The 22,342-nt window shown below is 41.1% G+C and overlaps 1 protein-coding gene across 1 annotated transcript in view; it reads right to left on the bottom strand.

Moving 5' to 3' along the window:
- Positions 1-22,342, bottom strand: part of UGCG (UDP-glucose ceramide glucosyltransferase) — a 35,137-nt gene that overhangs the window by 11,253 nt on the left and 1,542 nt on the right. The window contains exon 2 of the mRNA XM_058826872.1: positions 130-271. Coding sequence (XP_058682855.1) covers positions 130-271 — 142 coding nt within the window. The remainder of the gene's footprint in view (positions 1-129; positions 272-22,342) is intronic.

Here is a 22,342-nt window from a genome sequence, read left to right on the forward strand (position 1 = left end):
AATTATACATCTTCTGCAGAAGGAAGAACAACCCAAGACAATCAAGCAGCATAGCTCCACATCCAAACTTTTCACAACTTTTTGACGCATTGGAGAAAAAAAAAAAAAGACACCAAATAATATACATACTTTAGGATAATCCAGCTCAAAGAAGGTTTCTAGGTTGCTGATCAGGTTAGGATCCACACCTTTTAAGGGCTTTAGAAGTGAAACACCAGGAAGCTTGCTATATGGCTGTTTGTCTGTGGCTTTCTTATTGAGGTGGAGGCGTCTGTAATGAGAAATAGCATATAACAGCACTTAAGGAACTATGCTAGAGAAAGACCCTCAAAGTACAGTCAGAACTAAGAAAGCTTGGGAGTTAAAATTGCTGCAAAAAGAATTTAATCTAGTTGTTGAAAATCTAGCTATTTTTCTATCCAATAGCTGATGTCAAAAGTGATGTCAACAGCTATTGTCGAGGGCAATGTCTAAAAAACCTTCAGCATAACATGTAGTTTACATTCACCTTTATTTAACATATTAGATACAATTTCAGATTAATGCATTTTACACTCTATATTTTGAGCAATAGGAATATGACCTTTTTTCAAACAGCAGCAGAGACGAGACTTTTCTGCCTTCCTTCACAGCATTAAAACTCATAGTATTATAACAAAATAGTCATAAAAAACAATTTACTGTAAACAAGAAAAAAAGCAAAAGGCTCAGGTACTTCTTCCTGCATCAAATTATGCAAAATTTAGAGCAAATTGAAAGCATAGTTGATCCTATTGATCAATTTAACAACTCAAAGCAAAGATTAAGGAATAATTAACTGTAATATAAAAATCCTGACAGCAGGCTGGGTCAGAACCATAGATAAACTTACATGCAATTTCAAGCAGTTACTGGTATTTCAGCAATAAATCAGAATTGCTCAGGTTTTGAAAAAGACATTTAAGATCATCAAACCACACTGCTACCCCAGCAGTACCAAGTCCACAATGAAAACATGTTCCTAACTGCCATATTGAGTATATAAAATGTGTTGGCAATAGCATCACAACTCACTAAAATTAATGTTTAATCCTACACTCCTGTGTAAATGAACACAAAATTGAATGCCAAAAGATTGATGGGTGTTGGAGACTGAATGTTGTAATTTATGGCTTAAACATTATCAAGAAAGCCTTTTGCCTATTACAGCAAAACTGTATTAGAAACGCTGCAGAAAAGACCACCACAGCCTGAACAGGGCTTCTGACTGAGGGCCTGAACTGGTCACAGATGGAGATAAGATACAGTAAACTCAGGTCTAGGGAGAGAAGAATACATTCACACAGGAATCAAGCTCAACACCTTCAGAGTGGAGACCACAGCTGCAGGGCTATCAGCTGCCAGGCTTCACCCAGATCTTCAAAGGCTGGGGGGGAGGAGAGGTGTGGGGTGTGTGGTGGAAAAGTCTTTGGTCAGAGGCTCAGTGACCGCCCATCCTGAAGGGGCCCCTCAGAGATCAGCTGAGGGGGCCCTTCACCCCAGGAAAAGCTCACCCACAGCAGAGGGGGTGTCATCAAAGGTGACCCAAACCCTGCACCAGAGCACTGCAGATGATGAAACAGATCCTCAGCGTTGTGAGGGACAGTGTCAAACTGCCCCTCTGCAAGGGAGGCACCTGGACCTTCCCACCTGCCCAAAGTGTGTATTCATCCACCGAATTCTGTACTCTTTGGCATGTGGTGGTGGTGACAGGGGACCTTCGCCATCCTGAAGACCAGATGGAGGGGAACAATGAGACATCATTGAGACCGTCAGATGGGTCCCCCATCCCCCCACCCCTCCTTCTTTCTCTCTCTCTCTCTCTCTCCTTTCTTTTCTCTTTCTCTCTCTCTTTTACTATTAAATAAAATATATCAATTTTTTGGCACCAACATCTAAGCTTATTCGGTTTTAATCACATTTTTTGGGTGTATTTCAAACCTTTCTGGGTCCAATCTCTTTTAGTCACAAGGAGCTTAGTTTCCTTTGGTCTTCCGTGTTAAACCACTGAGCAACAATGGGCTAGTACACAATCGAATTTGCATCAAGAAAACATATGTACAGAAGTAACTGAAGGACAAGTATATGCAGAAACACAAAATTTGCAAATTAACATATATATAGCAGTTCTCATATATGCAGTTCTCAACCATGAGTAATCAGAATGAAAGACTATTTTCTTGCATTGTGTACCTAATGATATCAATTCTCATCTTAAACTTTCACAAAGTAATATTATTGAACTATGAAGAAGCTCCAGTAAGAGAACTGATTCCAGTATATCTCTAAATTTTTTTTCCCCCTGAAGTGGGACAGTGGCATTTGATACCTAATCAGCTCCAGCCAGCACATTTGGCTTTTAGGCAGTTTAGCAGATATACATCATGAGCATAATGCCACAGAGAATAAACAACAGGTTGACCAAAAAGACAGAAGAACAATTATTACGTCCTAGTGCTGCTTTTGAGTCCAGGCCTGGGCTCTGCAGAGGTAAATTGAAATAGACTTGCTGACCATTTAACTGCCACGGGATGGTCAGACCAAAGGCAAAAAAAAGCAGGAATTCAGATAGCTACCCCAGGCAGAAATTTTCCTAGGAACGTTCACAAATATAACAGGAAATAAGGCCTTTAGTGGCAATAAAAAGGCAGAGTCTCAAGAACACAACTTTGACCAAGAGGGTCAAAAAGTAGATAATGCAAGGGAGAAAAAAAAAAAAAGAGTGTAGCAATGTATAGAGCTTTATACAGCAACAAAAGCCATGACAAACAGGAAATACTAGAAGGAAGTGTCAGAATAATAAGTTGTCAAGACAGCTTTGAGGTAGGACTGTGTTAAGTAAGCATAAAGTGAAAAAACTGCAGACTCTTGCAAGGCAACATATTACAAACCATGCTGACACAGTATTATGAGGGTGATTGAATTACAGTAAGATAAGCCTACAGACTTTGCAAGGGAAACCTTGCAAAACACACAAATAAGACATGCAGCATTATCGCAATCTCTTAACTCTGAAGCACCTTATGGTTTTGGCAGCAAGCGGCAAGACTGTCCCTAACACTCCATCTAAAGTAAGACTCCAGTTCATGTGCTATTCATAACATTGCATGAAAGTGGAAGCCTGCTTTTCTGAAAGCACTGAGGTATTGTGACACTAAAGTAACACAGTGCTCTGTTAAGAGTCCATGTACCAAACAGCAAATTAACAGTAAACCAGATCACTTTACACTGAGGGCTATTTGTGAAGTGGCACATTTTGAAAAAGAATTGAAGTTACAACTGATAACCTACCAGAGAAACAGGCCAACCATCAAAAAAGTTACAGTACTGAAATTCAGGCTAACATTTAACATGGAAGTCAAAATAAGAGACTAAATTTAAGCAATATTAACACCATTGAAGCAAGTACATCAAGTTAATCTGCTTATATGTAGATATACATACGTACACATATATATACATATACAGTCTCTGAAGAGAGGTAAAGCTAGTGTTTTCAGCACACTAACTTGTGCTTATGCAGTTCAGTTCTCTCAAACACACGTGATCACAAAGGTCTTAATTTCTACATTACTCTGCATGTATAATACATACAGTTCAAAATTATAAAGCTCAGTAATCCTTTCTCAAAGATTTTTACCATGTGTAGGATTAATATGTGTTATTTTGCATTGATACCAGTCCAAAGCAGTCAAAACCACCAATGACCTTTGAACTCCGAAACAGATGCTTTCAGAGCAGGGCTCATAAGCACTTTCTGATAACATGTGTGAACATAGCCAGGTTATATTTAAGCACTTTTGCACCCATATTTATTAAATCAATCAGCCTGCAGTACCTAGATAGTGAAACTGATTTTTTTTTTAATACAGTCTGCCACTTGTATACATAGGTGGGAAAAGAAAAAAGAAAAAGCATCCATATGGTAATGGTGTCTAGAGCTGTAGTTTCACTATCTAGCATCATGGAAAAAGCCCCTGCAAAATCTTCTCTAACTTTGTTGCTTATCACAATAATTATTAACCCACAGAATTTACACCAGATTTCCTCTCAGCAGAGAAAGAAAAATCTCCAAAGATAAAATCCTGACAAATTATCCCTGTTCAGAATGAATGGTTGCTAATCTCTACCAAATTATGCCAAAAAAAAAAAAAAAAAAAAAAAAAAAAAAGCCAAGACAATATTTTCTTTCCCCAGCTCATTAAGGGCAGAAGGGTATTATCATAGAATGACTTGGGTTGGAAGGGACCTTAGAGGTCATCTAGTTCCAATGCTCTGTCATGATCTGGGACACCTTCCACTAGATTAGGTGGTGCACAGCCCTGTTCAACCTGGTCTTGAACATTTCCAGGGATGGGGGCATCCACAGCTTCTCTGGGCAACCTGTTCCAGTGCCTCACCTCCCTCACAGTAAAGAATTTCTTCCCAATATCTAATCTAACCTACTCCACCACTTTGAAGACACTCCCCTTTTTGTTATCACTGCATGACCTTGTAAAAACTCCCTCTCCATCTCTCTGCTAGCAAAACCAAAAACCTTGCTACAGCAGACAAGCTGCTGGGTTTCTCAGACGTACACCTTTTAAACGCAGCTGAAAAAACCTCAGCAGTCCTTATTCACTCAGATCAATCTTCCCTCATCAGCTACTTTAATTAAAGAACTATTCTGTTAGAGGGAGGTAAGTAAATCTTGATGAGAAATTTGGAACATATACTTAAATATTCCAAGATGGCAAAACAAGACACAGAAAGCACTGACATTCCTTGAAGACTGTGGTTTCACAGGCCACTAAGCTAAGGTGGCCTTTTTACTTCTGAAATGGACTTGTTCTCCTGCTTCTAATTCTGAATTTTTAGTGATCTAAATCGTCTCTCACAGGTCTTTGAGAAGTGTTGGTCTGCTATGGAATACAGGGCATAAAGTCTCATCCTGAACAGGAATAACAAAATGTGACACTATTTTATTCTTTTGATAACAAATGTAAAAAGGATGAGCTCCTCTTATCTTCTTTACATATTATATGTGTAATGAAATCTATCTACATAACTATATATTAACCACATATTAACTATGTATATATATAGTTAAAACACTCCCAGAAGTTGGTACCTTTATCCATTGAAGAAAATAAAAAATGAAATTTGCTAGTAGTATACCACACTGCATTAAATACAACTGAAAAAGACTGGAGGATTTCAAAAAGTATTACAGACAACCCCTAAATTCATTAAAGTGTTAACAGCATCATTGCTTCACCAAGACTAATATTAGCAAAGTCCTACCATCCTTAATGTAATAGGATAAAGACAGTTCCACATAAGAAGTCATAGACAGGTGACAAAAAAGTTCCAGTATCTCACAGCAGTGACTTTTTATACAGTAATTTGATCATTTTAAAATTAAGTAACCAAGAATACTTTTTATACAGAAATAGAACTTCTATATGTAAAATAATATATGCACAATAATGTCACTGGGACAACTGATAAAAGGATCAGAACACAAAGTTTTTCCCTATCCTTCCAGCTGCAAAGAAGGATGAGACAAGAAACGTCACAGGAAGATCAAGCAGAATATAATACCTGGCACCATAACTGGTGTCACCAGCAGAATTTTGGTTTTCTTGATCTATGATTGATTTATATGACATGGCCTGCTGGCAACAGATGAGATATACTTGTCTCAAAGAGGAAGAAAAGATTTTTGTATAGGTGTTAGCAAGGCTCATTGTAAGAGGTTTAAACTAATTTAAAGGAGGAAGGGATAAAAATCAGGCATGCTAGAAATAAGCCTGGGGACAGCCTGTCAGTGTTTTAAGAGACAGTGTGCTAGTGAGGTCCTTCAGTCTGCCATCTCAGTGGAGGCAAGGGATTGAGATCTATGTTGCAGCAAAGACACAAGGGTTACTGATGTCCTAGAAACTACAAGTGTTTGTACACTGTCACACAGGAAAACCTCACTCCAAAAAAGAGGTGGCAGGATTAATTGTCCAGCTGAAGTGCATCTACAGCATAGGCCACAAAGAGGAGGAGCTGGATGCCACTGTGCAGGTGGAAAACTGTGACATAGCTATCACCATGGAAGCATGGGAGGATGACTGGCACAACTCAAGCGCTACAATGGATGGCTATAAACCCTTCACAAGGGATAAGCAGGAAAGAGCTAGGGTGGGGTAGCCAGTTATGTTAGGGACTGTTTTGGTTGTCTAGAGTTTAATGACAGTGATGATAGGGTAAAGTGTTTATGGGCAGGAATCGGGGTAATAGGACAACAAGGCAGAAACCCTGGTGGGAGTTAGTTACAGACCACCCAACCAGGAAGAAGAGACAGATGAAATATTCTGCAAGCAGCTCAAAGAAGTCTCATAATCATTAGCCCTTTTTCTCATGGGGACTTCAATTTAACAGATGTCTGCTGGGAATAAAATACAGTAAAGGGGAAACAGATTAGGATGTTCATGGAGTGTGTAAAAGATACCAAATGCGTCAGTAAGCTGAGTGAGCCCACTGGGGGGGGCCCCCACTGGACTTATTTTTTGTGATCTGAGCACTGGTGGACATTGGCTTGGCTGAAGACTGTCTGCAGCTCAGCAATCACAAAATGATGGAGTTTCCAATTCCTGGAAAAGTAGGAAGGGCCAGAAGGCCACGCCCATGTGCCAAAAGACAAAGCAGGGAAGACACCTGACGTACCTAAAGAAAAGAGCTTTGGCTGGAACTCAGGGTGGAAAGGAGAATTTATGACCTTTGAAAGACGATGCAGGCAGCTCTGGTATCATTAAATTATGGATGGAGAAAACTACATGGGCCAAAATACAACTAGAACTTGATCTTGCTACTGCCGTAGAAGACAGTAAAAATGTATATACAAACACAGCAACAAGAGGAGAGCTAAGGAGAACCTCCATCCTTTATTGGATGCAAAGGGAAACAGTGAGAACTTATATGGAAAAGCTGAGATACTGTCTTCTTTGTTTCAGTTTCTAATAGTGAGACCAGTTGTTCTCCAGGTAACAAGGCCCTTGAGTAGAAAGAAAGGAACAGGGAGCAGAATGAAGGCCCCATAACCTGGGGCAAATGTGCCTGCTACACCACTTAGACATACAAGTGTCTGGGGCTGGATGGGATCCACACAAGGCTACTGGGGGAGCTCACGGAAGTGTACACCAAACCTCTTTCAGTCACTTACCAGCAGTCCTGGCTAATGAGGAAAGTCCCAGTTTACTGGAGGCTACCTAACATGACAGCCATCTACAAGGAGGAATCTGGGGAACTACAGGCCTGTCAGCCTTACCTCAGTGCTGGGGAAGGTTTTGATGCAGATGATCTTGAGTGTCATCATATAGCATGTACAGGACAACCTGGGGTCAGCATGGGTTTAGGAAAGGCAGCTCCTGTTTGACCAACATGATCACCTTCTGTGACAAGGTGACCCACTTGGCAGATGAGGAAAGGGCTGTGGGTGTCATCTACCTTGACTTAGAAAGCCATTGACAGCATCTCCCACAGAATTCACTTGGATGAAACTGGCTCCCCATGTCTTGGACAGATGCACTCTTTGCTGGGTTAAGAACTGGCTGGATGTTGGATTGATAGGCCAGAGAATGGGGGAAATAGAGTTAAGTCTAGTTAGTGTCCAGTCAGCAGTGGTGTTCCCCAGGGGTCAGTATTTGGTCCAGCCCTGTTCAATGTCTTTAACAATGATCAGGATGAGGGGATCGAGTGCACTGTCAGTCACTTTGCAGATGACACCAGGCTGATGTGCTGGAGGGCAGGAAGGCTCTGCAGAGGGATCTGGACAGCCTGGATCCATGGGCCAAGGCCAGTTGTGTGTAAGGTTAAACAAGGCCAGGTACCAGGTCCTGCACTTGGGACACAACAACCTTGTGCAGAGCTGCAGGCTGGGGAAGGAGGGGCAGGAAATCAGCCCAGAGGTGAAGGACCTGGGAGTGCTGGTTGACAGTGCCTGAACATGAGCCAGCCATGTGCCCATGGTGACCAACAAAGCCAATGGCATCCTGGCCTGTACCAGAATTAGTGTGGCCAGCAGGAGCAGGAAAATGACCATGCCCCTCTACTGGGCACTGGTGAGTCTGTGCCTTCCTTGACTGCTGTGTTCAGTTTTTCACTGAAGAAAAACTTTCACAAGAAGAACACTGAGGTGCTGGAATGGGTCCAGAGAAGGTCAAAGGAGCTGGAGAAGGGTTTGGACCACAAGTCTGATGAGAAGAGACAGAGAGCTGAGGGTGCTCATCCTGGAGAAAAGGAGGCTTAGAGGTGAATTTACCATTCTCTACAATTGCCTGAAAGGAGACTGTAGTGACATGGGGGTCAGTCTCTGGTCCCAGTAACAACTGACAAGAGGAAGGGCCTCAAGTTGCAGCACTGGGGGAAGTTTAGGTTTATTATTAGGAAAAACTTCCTCACCAAAAGGCTTAGCAAGCATTGGAATGAGCTGTCCAAGAAGTGGTGGAGTCACCAAACCTGGAGACAGTTAAAATGTGCGTAGATATGGCACTTATGGACATAGTTTAGTGGTGGACATGGCAGTGTTTGGTTAACAGTTGGACTTGATGATCTTGGAGAGCTTTTCCAACATAAACTATTATATGATTCTATATCTTCCTGTGTTTCCTATAAGAATAAGATTTTTTTATATGTAATATCGTATAATAAATATGTATTAATATAATTTCATTTGGTATAATAAATATATGCGTGCAGGTTTTTAGGGACCTCATAGATGTCAGAGATTTGAAAACTGAAAGACAGATCAAACAGAAAACCCAGAATCACCTGTGGCCACTGGTCTCTTAGTGAACTGAAATAATTATTCTTAAAGCAAAAATTAAACACCTTGGTCTTGTTTTAAACTTTTCTTCCCCTTGAGAGGAGCTTTATAATGCAGTTGAACCAGTTCCACTGCAGGCTGCTGCTCAGAGGCACTCCCTCTTTCCTCCCTTCTCCTCTTTTTCTGTAATGTTCTGTGCTAACATTTGTCTGATCCCACAATGAACTAGCTGAGATTCATAAACCACCACATAACTATTACTCAACATATAAAATGTTATAATTTCATCAGTTCAACCTAGTAAGCTTGAAAGGATACAGGAAGATAATCCTGCAGCTTCACAGGCTACAAAGGTCTCCCAGTAATCCTTCTCCTGTGCTGCCATCCATACCAGCTAAACAAGACATCATGCCAGTACTGATGTACATAAAATCCTGCTTCAATTCATTCACTCAAATGAAAGTTAAATCTGGCTTTTGTTTTCTTCCACTTCAGATTGTCTTCTGCTAAATTAGAGCTCAGGCATTTTACGAAAGGCTGCACAAAGCTCCAGAGCATGTTCATGAAGGCTCCGAACATGCTGCCAGGATCACAGAAGAAGAGCAGGAATAGGGTCTCCTTCCATCTCATGTTTGCCAGGATTCCAGAACAGCTGAGCTGACCATAGATTTGCCCCAGGCCCCTAAAAACTGTTCCACAACCAACTACATCACTACTTTCCTTCACAGCATTCACTCCCTTATAGGTTGCTCCTTATCTGACTGAAAAAGCTAACTTGAGTTAATTAGTAACAGAAAAAGCTACCAGTGCTAAAAAGTGACTCTTGAAGTAATACTTAAACCATACCCCTCTTCTACCTTTCTTAACTGAAAGGAAGACCTCAGGCTATAGAAATATGCTAGTGCCAGGCACCCTTGCTCATCTGCTGGCCTGGGTCAAACCATTGCACCAGTCAGTCAGAGGCATTCTTTCCCATCCTCCACTTTTGTCACCTGCTCACATCCAATTCAACAGCCATATGGACACATGGCGAGTCAGTCCACCCACTCACCAGTCTAATAGTTTTACAACTGTCAGATCCAGAAATAGGGAGGAGCAGAAACAGACAGCTGTGGACAAGAGGAAAGACTTAAGGGAAAACCCTAGCATAATAAAAACATTTAAAAAGTCATTCGGCCTTGATAAAATGTTCAGAAACAGAACGAAGTAGATGAATCTGAAAGAACATGGTAGCTACGATTCAGGTGTGCATTTTGTAGCAGAGACTTCCTGTGACTGTCTGCCAGTAGAAAAACAGTCATAGGTTTGTGCATGCCTGCAAAACCACTGGAAAAAAAAATGCAATCCTGCCTTTTGCATACTAGGGATTTATGTTGAAAAGCATGTTTCAATTGTGCTTCATCACATGCCAGCTGAGTGTACAAGGCAAATAAAACATTTCATTCACTTTCAATGCATATTTTCTCCTGTACTACCCATAACCTCCAGAGACAAAATGAAAAGTACCTAACAATGTAAGGTATGAAATTACAATGGGTAGTGGAGAGGGAGAGAAATTATTTTAAAAAAAGTTAAGATAAAAGCAGCTCAAAAGTCAAAACTTTAAAAAAAAAAAAAAAAAGTCAAATTAAAGGTCTTGAACTGGAATTGATCAAGAAAGAACCTAGATTGTGATCACTGTTGTTTTTTAGAAGGTGAATAAAACCAAATACCAATTTGCTTTTTCAGTTTTGGAAAGGAGTTGTTCAATCAGTAGCTAAGCATACTGACAAAAAATAATATAATGTGAACAGTTAAAGTCTTATCTAGTGCCATTTGCCATTTCAAATTTAAAACCTCCATATACTACCGAAATTCTTTAACCAGCATTTTCCAAGTATTACCATGAAGTCACATTCAGCACATGCAATCCATAACTTGATACAGTCTCTTCTAAAACAGGGGGGCAATGAGGGGAATTGAAAATGGTTTCAAATCTGGTTTACAGTTATAAGTAGAAAAAACCCCAACCTTATCTTTCAGGAATAAGAAAGACCAAACACTTGTGACCTCAGCTTAAATCCAGCATACACTTCCTCTCCTACTTCCCTCCCACTCCCTCAGGATAAAAGGAGAAACAAACAGCAATACAATAGGCTGTGGCTGAACTTGAAGCAATAGGAACCCTTTTACTGACCAAATCTTTGATAGTTCACAATTAAGCAAGCTGAAATGCAGTGGAGTTAACAAAGACACAGCAAGTTGCCTACAGCACATCCATTACTGCAACGCGCTAAACATTAAAATAAACACACTGTTTTTCCTTTTAGTCTATCTGCAGTCTGCCATCAAAACAGCAATTTATTCCCTGTTTCTGCTTTCCCACACCCTCAGCCCACTTGTGGCTATAAAACAGTCAGCACCACAAGACAAATCGGATCAGCCTGCTGATCAAACAGGGAACTACCCTACAGAAAAAACTTGCTTGCTGATCTGAGTCACCACATAGCCACATGCTCACTAAAGGCAGATTAGAACAGCAGAAACATTTAGAAAGGTATAGCAGAAGGAAGGGATTTGGATTATCCCCTTGAGCAGCAAATCAAGATTCACTAGAGCATACAAACAGAAATGGTTTTGGTACTCCTTGCAACAAACCCTATGCAAGTTTAGAGAACTGCTGCATCCAATACAATTTGTGTTTTGTTTATGAAAGCACCTCCAGAGGACGGCCATAACTCTGGGCCAGATAAACCAACCACAGCAGACATCTTTTAGTACAGGATCAACCCATCAATGTTTGGGAGCTTCTAAATCAAAGCTTTAGAACAATTTTATTTTGAGACTATTCACTTTGGTTTTCTGACTTTTATTTTGAAAGTCTGTTAGGATTAAACTAGCTCAGCCTCAATTATTACATAAGGCTCAAGTTTAAATGACAACATAATTTGCTAAACATTACATAACGTGCATACTACAGACCCCAGGCTGCTCCTTTTGTTCAGCTTTTTCCAGTTTCTTCTCCCTCAAAACTTTCAAAACAGTTAACTGCCAGTAACAGAATTATGTTAATGCCTAATCAGAAACTATATTAACAAACCATATGGCAGGTACCATGACAACATTTTTTTCTTTTTATTTCATTAATCAGCAACAATTGCTTCCAGAGTACAAAACAGCATACTGCTGAAAAAGACACTCAAACACCAATTCACACAAGTTTGAACACACAGTCTGGGACCATATTACCCACAACTGGAGTAATGAAAAAGCTGTAAACCTTGTCTGAACTACACAATCATCAGTGAGAGGGTCACTGCATTGCAAATGCCTTAGAAAACTTGAGTAAGTCTCCTGTATGAAACATCAGAAACTGAAGGAAGCAATTATATAAAAAACAAAACCACTTTGAAAGAAAATGTTAAAATTTGAAAAAACACTTCTACACTCAACATCATGTTTGACTGCATTTCAGAAGGGCAATTTTTCTTTTTTTTTTTTTTTTTTTTAATTTCCAACAGATACAAACCAGAAAAACTAACTTGGAAAATTTTACATGTCTTATGTCTACAAAAACCCAAAATACTTGGTTTGTACTTTTTTGTCAAAAAAATTTACTGCTCTCACCACTATACAATCTGAACAAAAGAATCTTCTTGGAAACGCAGATAGAAAATATACATATCATCTCTCCAAAAAATGCTAAAGAGGGAGTGTGAAGTAACAATTTTGAACTCAATTTTAACTCAATTTTTAACTTAAAGTATTTTAGTATAAAGCACTTGGGATATTTGCCTCATAGCAGTTCAGTACACTGACCAATAGCTGGTTCTCACCAGCCTGAATATTTTAATTATATATGCCTATGACCAGACAAATGATACTTCTGCTTCATAAAATAAGGTGTAGCATACTACCCATTATTAAACCAAAGCAGCAGTCATCTGGGAAATCATTGCAACATAGGCAAGTTGAATCAATATCAAGGCAAGTGCTTAATAAGAGTAGGACAGCTGCAAACAACATAAAAGTGAATGGTTAACTTCATTTACAGATTCCTCCTCATGGACTATATTGTTAACAAACCCAAGATAAGCCCTATCAACAGAGGGGGAAGAAAACAAAACAACCTTTGGTTTACAAAGAGGTATTTCTAAGAGTGGAACTCAAGTGGTCGAAACCTGATTAAATCAGCTACCAGCAGAAATGGGCAAAGACAGGTTGTTAGTTATCCTGCTGCTTTATTGAAAAAATATTGGTCCACTAGAAGCACCCACGAGCTGTTCAAAAAACTGCTATAAGAAATAAAACAATTCCTCAGCAGAGTGTTGGAAGTAGCATAGGCAATAAAATCCTAATCTTTCACTTAGTGTAATGCATCCCTTCAGCTTTCTATCTTAGATGTTTATGCTTGTAAGAATGTTTTTTACCTTAGTTGTCCAAAGGGTAAGATTTTTCTTTATACATGCTGAAACAGAAATAATTTTATTCAGGGTATGAATTCACCCAGGCCCCTTATGAGATGATATATTCTTGCATACGTCCTCATCACATTCTATTAGAAGTAATATATATAAAAGAAAATGCAAAACTAGTTACCTTACAATTAGCAAAATGTAAATATTTTTTTTAGTCTATAGGAAAACATCTCTCACCATAAAGTAATTAATAATTTCTTTTTAACAGTAGTCTCCAGTAAACTGTAAAACCAATATTAAGTGTGTCAAAACTACAGTATTTAATTTTGGTTAAAAAACAATTTCAAAGTCCTAGTGAACTCTGACACCACTACTTAGCATTGCACTATTCTCAGGGAGTGAGGGACACAAATACTGAAGAGTGCTTTAGTAAACCAGCAAAACTAGTTATATGCTCAGCATATCATGGAGCAGCTAGGACAGACATTTCAGATTCCAGTTTTTAGAATCATTTATCATCTACCATTCTACTCATCCACCTTAATCAAAATTCACGCTTTTACGGAAACAGTTTGTGTAAAACATCAACTTCTTTAAACATCTTGGAAGTCTTTGTATCCTGACAAAAGCTGACAGAAAGATTATATTTGTCCCCATCCCACTATTCAGCTTCTTCCACTCTAGCTCACGTACAAAGCTGGATGCTTTTTTGGCCTATAAGGGCTTCAATAACCCAACCCGTTTAATTTCCATTATTACATACTCCAAACTTAAAGTCTTCTATCTTCTCCCTCCACACAAACCACTCTGAGAGATGTGACAAGTAGGCTTTAAAATCAAAACACATCTATTGCGTTATATTACCTCTTCTCAATACAAGAACACCATCCAGACTGCTGTGATTCCTCTCCTATAAATGAACACTAGTCAGTCTTTAATCTAGGCTTAGGTTTCTTGCATTCTGGTAAATCATTCAGGGTCACTAACACCTTACTGTTTACCCCAAAGTTTATAGTCTGTGTCTTATCCTCCTGACTCTCACTATTAAAAAAATTGGGCTGCCCTAATTGCCTTCAACATTATTGGTCTTGTCCCACACTGTTACCACTCTCAGATTTCTAGTCCTACACTGTTTGGCTTTCTCCATTTATCAAGCTTGTAATACAGAAACTCATCCAACCATAATCCTAAGTATATAAAAAAATCACCTCCTGATTTGTTCAGATGTCTTCCCCTAAGGATTATCTAAATTTAAGCCTTGTGTCACATGGTGTCAGGTAAACTTCAACTTGCTTAGAACAAGCAACACACAAAACTTACAGTCTCCACACAATCTCTTTCTTACGTCTATTGCTCTGTAATAGTCCAAATGGCTGCCTCAGTGTCATCTTTGACCAAAAAAAGTCACCATACAGCAGAGGTTGGAAGGCATCTCTGGAGATCAGCTTCCAAATGCCTGGCTCTAAGTGGGGCAACTAGATAAGGTTGCTAAGGACCAGCCAGTTTTTCCGGTATCCACGGACAGAACCTCCACAAACTCTCCAGAAAGCCTGTTTCAATGTTGAGCCATGTGTGTCTTCTTTGCTTTAAAATTAGTCTTGCACTTGAGTTCGTCCTTGTTGCTTTTCATCTTGTCACAAGGCACCACTGAGATGAGTCTTGAACCTCACAACCTTCACTTGCCCAAGCAATCAGGTACTCACAAATTAATGGGATCCATACAAGCCTTCTCCAGGCAGAGTTCCAGCTCTCAGTGCCTCCATGAGTGTCAGATGCTGCAGTCCCATCATCATCTCTGTAGCCTAAGCCAGACTTGCTCCAGCATACCCATGACTTATACTGGAGAGAACAAAACTGTACTCTGAACTCCACATATGCCTTTCTGGTGCTGTGTAGAAGAGAAGGATCACCTTCCTCAACCTACTAACAATGCAGCAATGGCTTCCTCTGCCAAAAGCATGTCACCATCCATTATCAAAATCATGTTTGATTGGCTGATTGTCACCAATCAGCTCTCACAGGTCCTTCTCTGCCAAGCTGTTCTCAAGCCTGTCAGTCTCTAGCCTGTGCTGATACATGGAGCTATTTCTGACAGGTGCAGGACATGGAATTTTCCTAGGCTGAGCTTCCTGTCAGACCATTCCTCCAGCCTGCCTGGGTCTGTCTGAGCTCATATTGTCTACCAGCCACTCTCTCCAGTTCTGTACCATCAGCAAACTTGCTGACCATGTCACATGCTCCATGTCATTAATGAAGAAGTCAAACAGCCTCAGCAATCATTGACATCTGATAATTTTGTGATCTCAAACTTAGCATTCCTTCAGTAGTTTCCATGTTCTATTGCAAGCTATTATTATCATATCAATGCACTGTGCATACAGCAAACCACAAAAATTTGTTTCAGCTTCAAGCTGAAAGGAGATGGAACTTAACCTTCAACTGGCATTTCCAGCCTAAAGCACTCCAATTTCTTTCACAGTGTTGAAAAAAAATATCTTTCACCTCTGACTCTAAGTTGTTGGAGGAAATTGTCCCACTCTGCTCTGCACTGGTGCAGCCTCCAATCTAGTCCTGTGTACATTTTTGGGCACAACTATCTCTATATCTCTATATGTGTGTCTGTGTGTCTCTGTCTGTCTGTGCATCTGTGTCTGTGTCTGTGTATGTGTGTGCGTCTGTGTCTGTGTGTGTATGTGTGTGCGTCTGTGTCTGTGTGTGTCTGCGCGTGTCTCTGCGCATGTCTCTGCGCGTGTGTGTATGACATGTGTACATATATACACACACAAATATACATATATATACATACACATATATATACACACATGCATACATATATATATATATATATATAAAGCCGTTAGAGATCATCCAAAGGAGGACAACAAAGATGGTGAAGGGCCTAGAGGAGAAGCTTTATGCAGAGTGGCTGAGGTCACTTGGTCTGTTGAGCCTGGAGAAGAGGAAACTGTGGGGAGATCTCACTGCAGTTACAACTTCCTTGTGAAGGGAAGAGGAAGGGCAGGCACTGATCTCTTCTCCCAGAAAAGAGACCACAGTCTCTGTGGTGACTCAGTGACCTGAGGGAATGGCCTGAAAGGTCAAGGAAGGTTTATGCTGGGTACTAGAAAAAGATTCCCTTTGCAAGAAAGCAGTCAAAGCATAAAGCCCACCAGAGCTAAAGACATGTTCACACAACACACTCAGGCACGTGGTGTGATTCATGGGGCTGTCCTGTGCAGGAACACGAGCTGGACTTCAATGATCCTTGCAGGTCCCTTCCATCTCAGGATATTCTGTTTATTCTGACTTCTGCATTCCCACACCCTGTCAATTTCCTGTGCTCCTCCCCAGTAACTAACTCCAATTTTTGCACTGCTATCTTTCAGATCTGCCTCACTACAATGTTGTTATCCACTTGCTGAAAACCCATACAACATGAAGTTTTATGGATATAACACTTGCAGCAAACACCTTGGGATTTCTGCACGAAGTAGGATCTATCATCTATGCACAGATTATGAGAGATAAGGGTTACTCAAAGAAAAAGCAGGAAGATAAAACATCACCTCAGATAACTTTCCAACTTTTCCTGCCTCTCCAACATCCCAGTTTAGGGTCAAACACTGAAGTATTTCTTCTGCTTGCTTTTAACCCTCAAAGAAATTTTTGCAAAAGTTAGCAAAACACTGCTAATCAGATCATGAATTTGCTTTGTTCCCTATTTCACACATACAAGATCACCAAGAACAATCTGTTTATTGTTAGAGTTGTGCCTGGTAACACTTGATAGTAACAGAAGAGTTTTCTAAATATTGCCTTTTAAATTAGATATACACTACAACCTACCTGGCTCCTATGTGCAACAAGATGTGTCTGCAGCAGTTCTACAAATCAAAGAAAATGCAACACAATCATGACTAATGGAGTACCTACTGCTGCTTTTAATAGCTATCTCACACAATCTACTGTCAGACAATATGGAAAATATAAGAAAGTCCAAAAGAGGAGACAGTCCCATCAACACACAAAAACCTGAAAATGACAGTGAGAAGCAGAGAGATTAGAGCAGGATAAACTTGCAGCTCAGACACAGACTGAGCTGCAAGAAGTGGTCAAAGAGGAAAACCAAAAGGGTTGACAAGACAAACTGGCCCAAGAGAAATAAAATTGTTACTTTCTTAAGAATTGTCACAATTACTATGCAATAAGAGATTATTAACGAAAGTATTAACTTCACATATAAAAAAAAAAGGAGAAGTTAAACATCAGCTGTTTATTTGGAGTGGAGGTTTTTGCTTAGGTTTGAAAGCCACGTTTAAGAAGTTCTTCAATGTTGCAGAAGTACCTCAGGAAACTTGAGTTTTATGCATCTATGTAAACTGAATTTCCTCCTTGCGTCCATACACACAATAAGGCTATTAATTACCTTTATATGTTTCTGAAAAGACTTGATTTTCACTCAGCAGACAAGGCCCAGTTATACCCAAATGCCACACAAATGCAGAATTCATTATTTCTTCACTGACTGCTATAACTAAAAGCTTTTAAAAATAATTTGTCTAAAACCAGCAGTATGTTTATCAATTAAGTAACACATACTACCCTTCCCACTTACACCTGGGAACCAAGAAAATGAGCAACCTCAATATCATCTGACTGTGGCTGCCTTAAAGTGATTTCCATTAAGTGCTATAATTAAAATTGCCACTGACAATGTGGACAATGTGGGACATGAACAATGAAGACTCAAAACCAGAATATGACTTATGATAAGTTCAGCTTTTTTGACCAGATAAATAGCTAAAGAGAGTTACCAAACATTAGATAATGTCTTCAGTATCTTTACTGAGGACCCAGACAACAGGATCGAGTGCATAGTACATTCACAATAACACTGAATTGGCCAGGAGTGTTGATTTGCTGGAGGTTAGGAAGATTCTGAAGACATAACTGGATTGACAGGCCAGGATCAATTGTGAGGTGGTGTTCCACCAAGGTAGAAGTGGTGGGGAGTGTGTGTGAGCTGCTGCAGATGTTTAATTTCTCTCTGGGCTTAAGCCATGACAGTGGTTCAACAAGGTGAACGGCTGAGTCCTGCTCTGGAGTCAAACAACCCCAAGCAGTGCTACACACTGAGGGCAGAGTAGCTGGAAAGCTGCCTCGTAGAAAGGGACATGGAGATTCAGTTTTGAGCTTCTCACAAGGAAGACATTGAGATGCTGGAGGCTTGTCTAGAGAAGGGAAGCAAAGCTGAAGAAAGGTCTAGAGAGTAAGTCATGTGAGAAGCAGCTGGGAGACTTTGGGTTGCTCAGGCTGGAGAAAAGGAGGCTCAGAGGAGACCTTACTGCTCTCTACAACTCTCTGAAAGGAGGGTGTAGCCAGATGGGTATTGGTGTCTTTTAGGCCACTTCTGACAGGACAAGTGGACATGGCTTCAAGCTCTGTCAGGGGAAGTTCAGCTTGGATATCAGGAAGAAGTACTTCATGGTTATCAGCATTGGAATGGACTGTCCATAGAGTCTGTAGAGTCACCTTCCCCAGGGATATTCAAGAAGTGGACATAGCACTTGGTACTAAGGCTTAAATGACAAGATGGTGATCAGTCAAAGGCTGGAATCAATGACCTTGAAGGTCATTTTTCAACCTAAATGTTTCTGTTTTTGAAACCAATTCAAAGTAGAGGAAAGAGGTAGCAAGAACCAGATTTTGCAAATGTAGTATGGAAGAACAGTACCTTAGATATCCAAACCCTACAACTGAATGCAATTATAGCATAAACCAATGCAAAAGAAATACTGTCTTGATCTTAATCTCAACAACTGCTGAAAGCATTTCAAGACAAAAAAGCTAGGTTTCTTGAATAACTCCATTTACCTACTTAATTCACATGTTCTAAGTGTTTTGCTAAATCAAACTTCTTATATACCAATGGGAAACCACAGAAGGATGACTGTCTAGTCCACAACAGCTTTACTGACATTTACAATATTATCTTAGTACTTCAGTGCCTCAGATGGGACCTTCCAATTCACCAATACAGCATGCTAGACACAGTGCAGAGTACAAGCAGTACCTCAATGACTTTAAAAAAATTAAGCAAACAATACTGTCTGTAAGGAGAAAACAGGAAGACTAATTAGTTTCATCTTTCCTCTTTACTGCCTGTAATAGGAACAATATGTTATTCAGTATATGCCAAGTATCATCTAATTCTATTCTAATACTGCATCCACTGACATAAAAAGCAATCTCTGTCCGTAAGTGAAAACCCTTTCCTTCCTCAGGGGTTTTGGGAAGGATGAAGTGTGCTGTGTCTGCCATCCAGGATAAAACTAATCTCTGAGTTGACAGACACTAGTAACAGTGTCCAGCCACTAGAGTTTTCAGGCCATAACACTAGCAATCATCTTTCACCTTTCCCCATAAACATGCTCCAGCATTCAAAGCAGATTCACAGCTGATAACCTCCTTCCCTTCAAGGGACTATCTTCCTTGCAGGCCATTCCTCCATGTATATTAGACAGCCGTCCAGCCCTCCTCCCTTGCACAGGGAAGTGCTAACTAGTGGCACGGGCTCCAAACTCACCAGCACAGTGCCCCCTCTAGCCATCAGCTACTGTTTCCCAGCACCACCACAGCTGCTGCAAGGACAGCTGCCTGGGATGGTGTCCACCACTTTACTTTCTCTTCAAACAGCAGCTGTGTGGTCACACTATGAGGAGCTGTGGTCCTTTTTTCCTCAGATCTGCTGAACCAATGTAACCAGGTCAGCTCCTCCAGGACCACCTGTGAACCCAGAACAGTTTGTAATTCGGTCACCTCAGTGCTACCAGCTGCTCACCCCCAGCTATCGGCCACTGTTTTCACTGAACGCTAAATACCCCTGCTGCCATCAGCTCCTGACTCCAGCCCTACTGACATGGCAGCTCCCGAGCCTTTCTGGAAGCAGACCAGGGGCCTCAGAGGCTGAGACTGGATCACCCCAGTTCTTACACTCCCCTCCACAACTGACAAGTTTTCCACCTGTTAACACACAACTTATACATGCACTTGTAACACAAATTCCCATTAACAAAAAATACAACTCCTTCCAGATTTCACACCACTGCAAATACTCTAGATGCAGGCATACCAGGTGTCCAGCTGCTGCTTGCATACCCCACCAGTTACTGTCACAGACAAAACTGCCTCAACTCAGGCAATTCTATTTAAATTACTGGCAATGATCAGGCAACTAATTATTGATTTGGGTACTGAGGAAAAAAAGACAGATAGCCTAACTTTCGGAGAAGTACATTTTGTCTTCCTTCCCCAGGCTCTGCTTCAGTTAGAAACATTTTCCCCCCCGCCCCCTTCTATCTGAACTGCTCATTTGCATGCTTCCTTACACTCAGTCCCTCCCCAGCCTTTCAGCGAGATGACACAGGAGGCAAAGCCAGCACGTAATGGTTTTTCTGCCATGCCTTAACTTCTTACTCCTTTTCTTCTATTTCTGGTTGCCTCTTAAACTGTTACTCTGCTCTGGAAGGTGTAAGTGCTCAGGAGTGACTTAGATACAATAAGGTTGCAATCCCTTTGGCAGGGTCTGTGCCCCAGTACATCCCCTGCCATGAGATGCAGTCTCCTTAGCGGAGAGTGAACCATGGGGCTGCAGTCTCTCAGGGTGTCTCTACCCCAGCATGGGTTGCCCACAGGTTACAGTCTCTTCAGCAGTGCTTTACCAGCAGCCCAAAGTGCACTCAGGAGTGTCCCTGCTCCAGTGCTGCCTCCACAGGAGGCAGTCCCTTTGAGGGGGTAGCTCCTGTGGCAGACTGTCACAGTGTGCACAGTGTGCACAGTGTGCACTGTTCCCCGCTCTTTCTTACATATCTTAGCATATCTCATCCTCTCTCACATCTTCCTCAGTTGTGTCTCCTGCCCATTTCAGTTGTTACTTATTCATAAGAGCTAGAAGCAGTAGCACCACACATGCCCACTTGAGATTTAAACATGCAATTGACTGTTTTAATCAGCTTTAAAACTGACCAAAATCAGCCGTGACCAAAGTAGCCTTCCCCTACTAAGCACCCTTTCTGCCCCCCAGTACTGAAATCCTGACATTTGTGTCCAAGGTAACAGGTACTTTCCAAGAAAGAAGTTATTCATCCAAGTGAATATAAGAGCTAAGGATAACTAAACTACAGTAGAAGAAAATTGAAGTAGTTAAACTATTAGACCTTATTAGTGATTTCACATTTTAAAACAAACAAACAACAACAAAAGAAAATAAATAAAGGAAGCAGAAGCAAAATTTTGGTATCCATGAATTCAATTCGGAAAGTGTGGACTGCATGAGTGAAACGTGAAGCGGATTGAGAACTGGCTGAATCCAGAGTCATAATTAGTGGCACAGGCTCTAGTTGGAGACTTGTCCCCAATGGTGTCTCCCAAAGTCTAAAAGTGGTTCCATCAATGACTTGGGTGAAGGGGCAGAGGCCTGCTCAGCAATTTCACTGACAACACAAAGCTGGGAGGAAGGGCCCATACCCCAGAGGGCTCTGCAGCCCTTCAGAAGGACCTCAACAGCCTGGAGAGATGGGCAGAGAGGAACCTTCTGAAATTCAGCAAGGGCAAAAGCAGGGTCCTGCACCTGAGGAGGAGCAGCCCCAGGCACCAGCACAGGCTGGGGGTGACCTGCTGGGAAGCAGCTCTGCAGAGGAGGAGCTGGGATCCTGCTGGACAGCAAGCCCTCCATGAGCCAGCAGTGCCCTGGTGGCCAAGGCCAGTGACATCCTGGGCTGCATTAAGAGGAGCAGTGCCAGCAGGTTAAGGGGAGGTGATCCTGCCCCTCTACTCAGCCCCGGTGAGGCCTCACCTGGAATGCTGTGTCCAGCTCTGGGTTCCTCAGTAAAAGAGAGACAAAAGAGTTCAGAGAGCAGAGAACTATGAAGATGATTAAGGGACTAGAGCGTAGCGCATATGAGGAAAGTCTGAGGGAGCTGGGCCTGTTCAGTGTTGAAAACAGATGACTGAGAGGGGACCACCATCAATGTCTGTGAGTACCTAAAGGAAGAATGTCAAGAGGATGGAGCCAGAACCTTCTCAATGGTGCCAAACAGTAGGACAAAAGTGAGAAACTGATGCACAGGAAGTTCCA

The sequence above is a fragment of the Poecile atricapillus genome, chromosome Z (genome assembly GCF_030490865.1).
Source record: "Poecile atricapillus isolate bPoeAtr1 chromosome Z, bPoeAtr1.hap1, whole genome shotgun sequence".
In the NCBI taxonomy this organism is placed as follows: Eukaryota; Metazoa; Chordata; class Aves; order Passeriformes; family Paridae; genus Poecile; species Poecile atricapillus.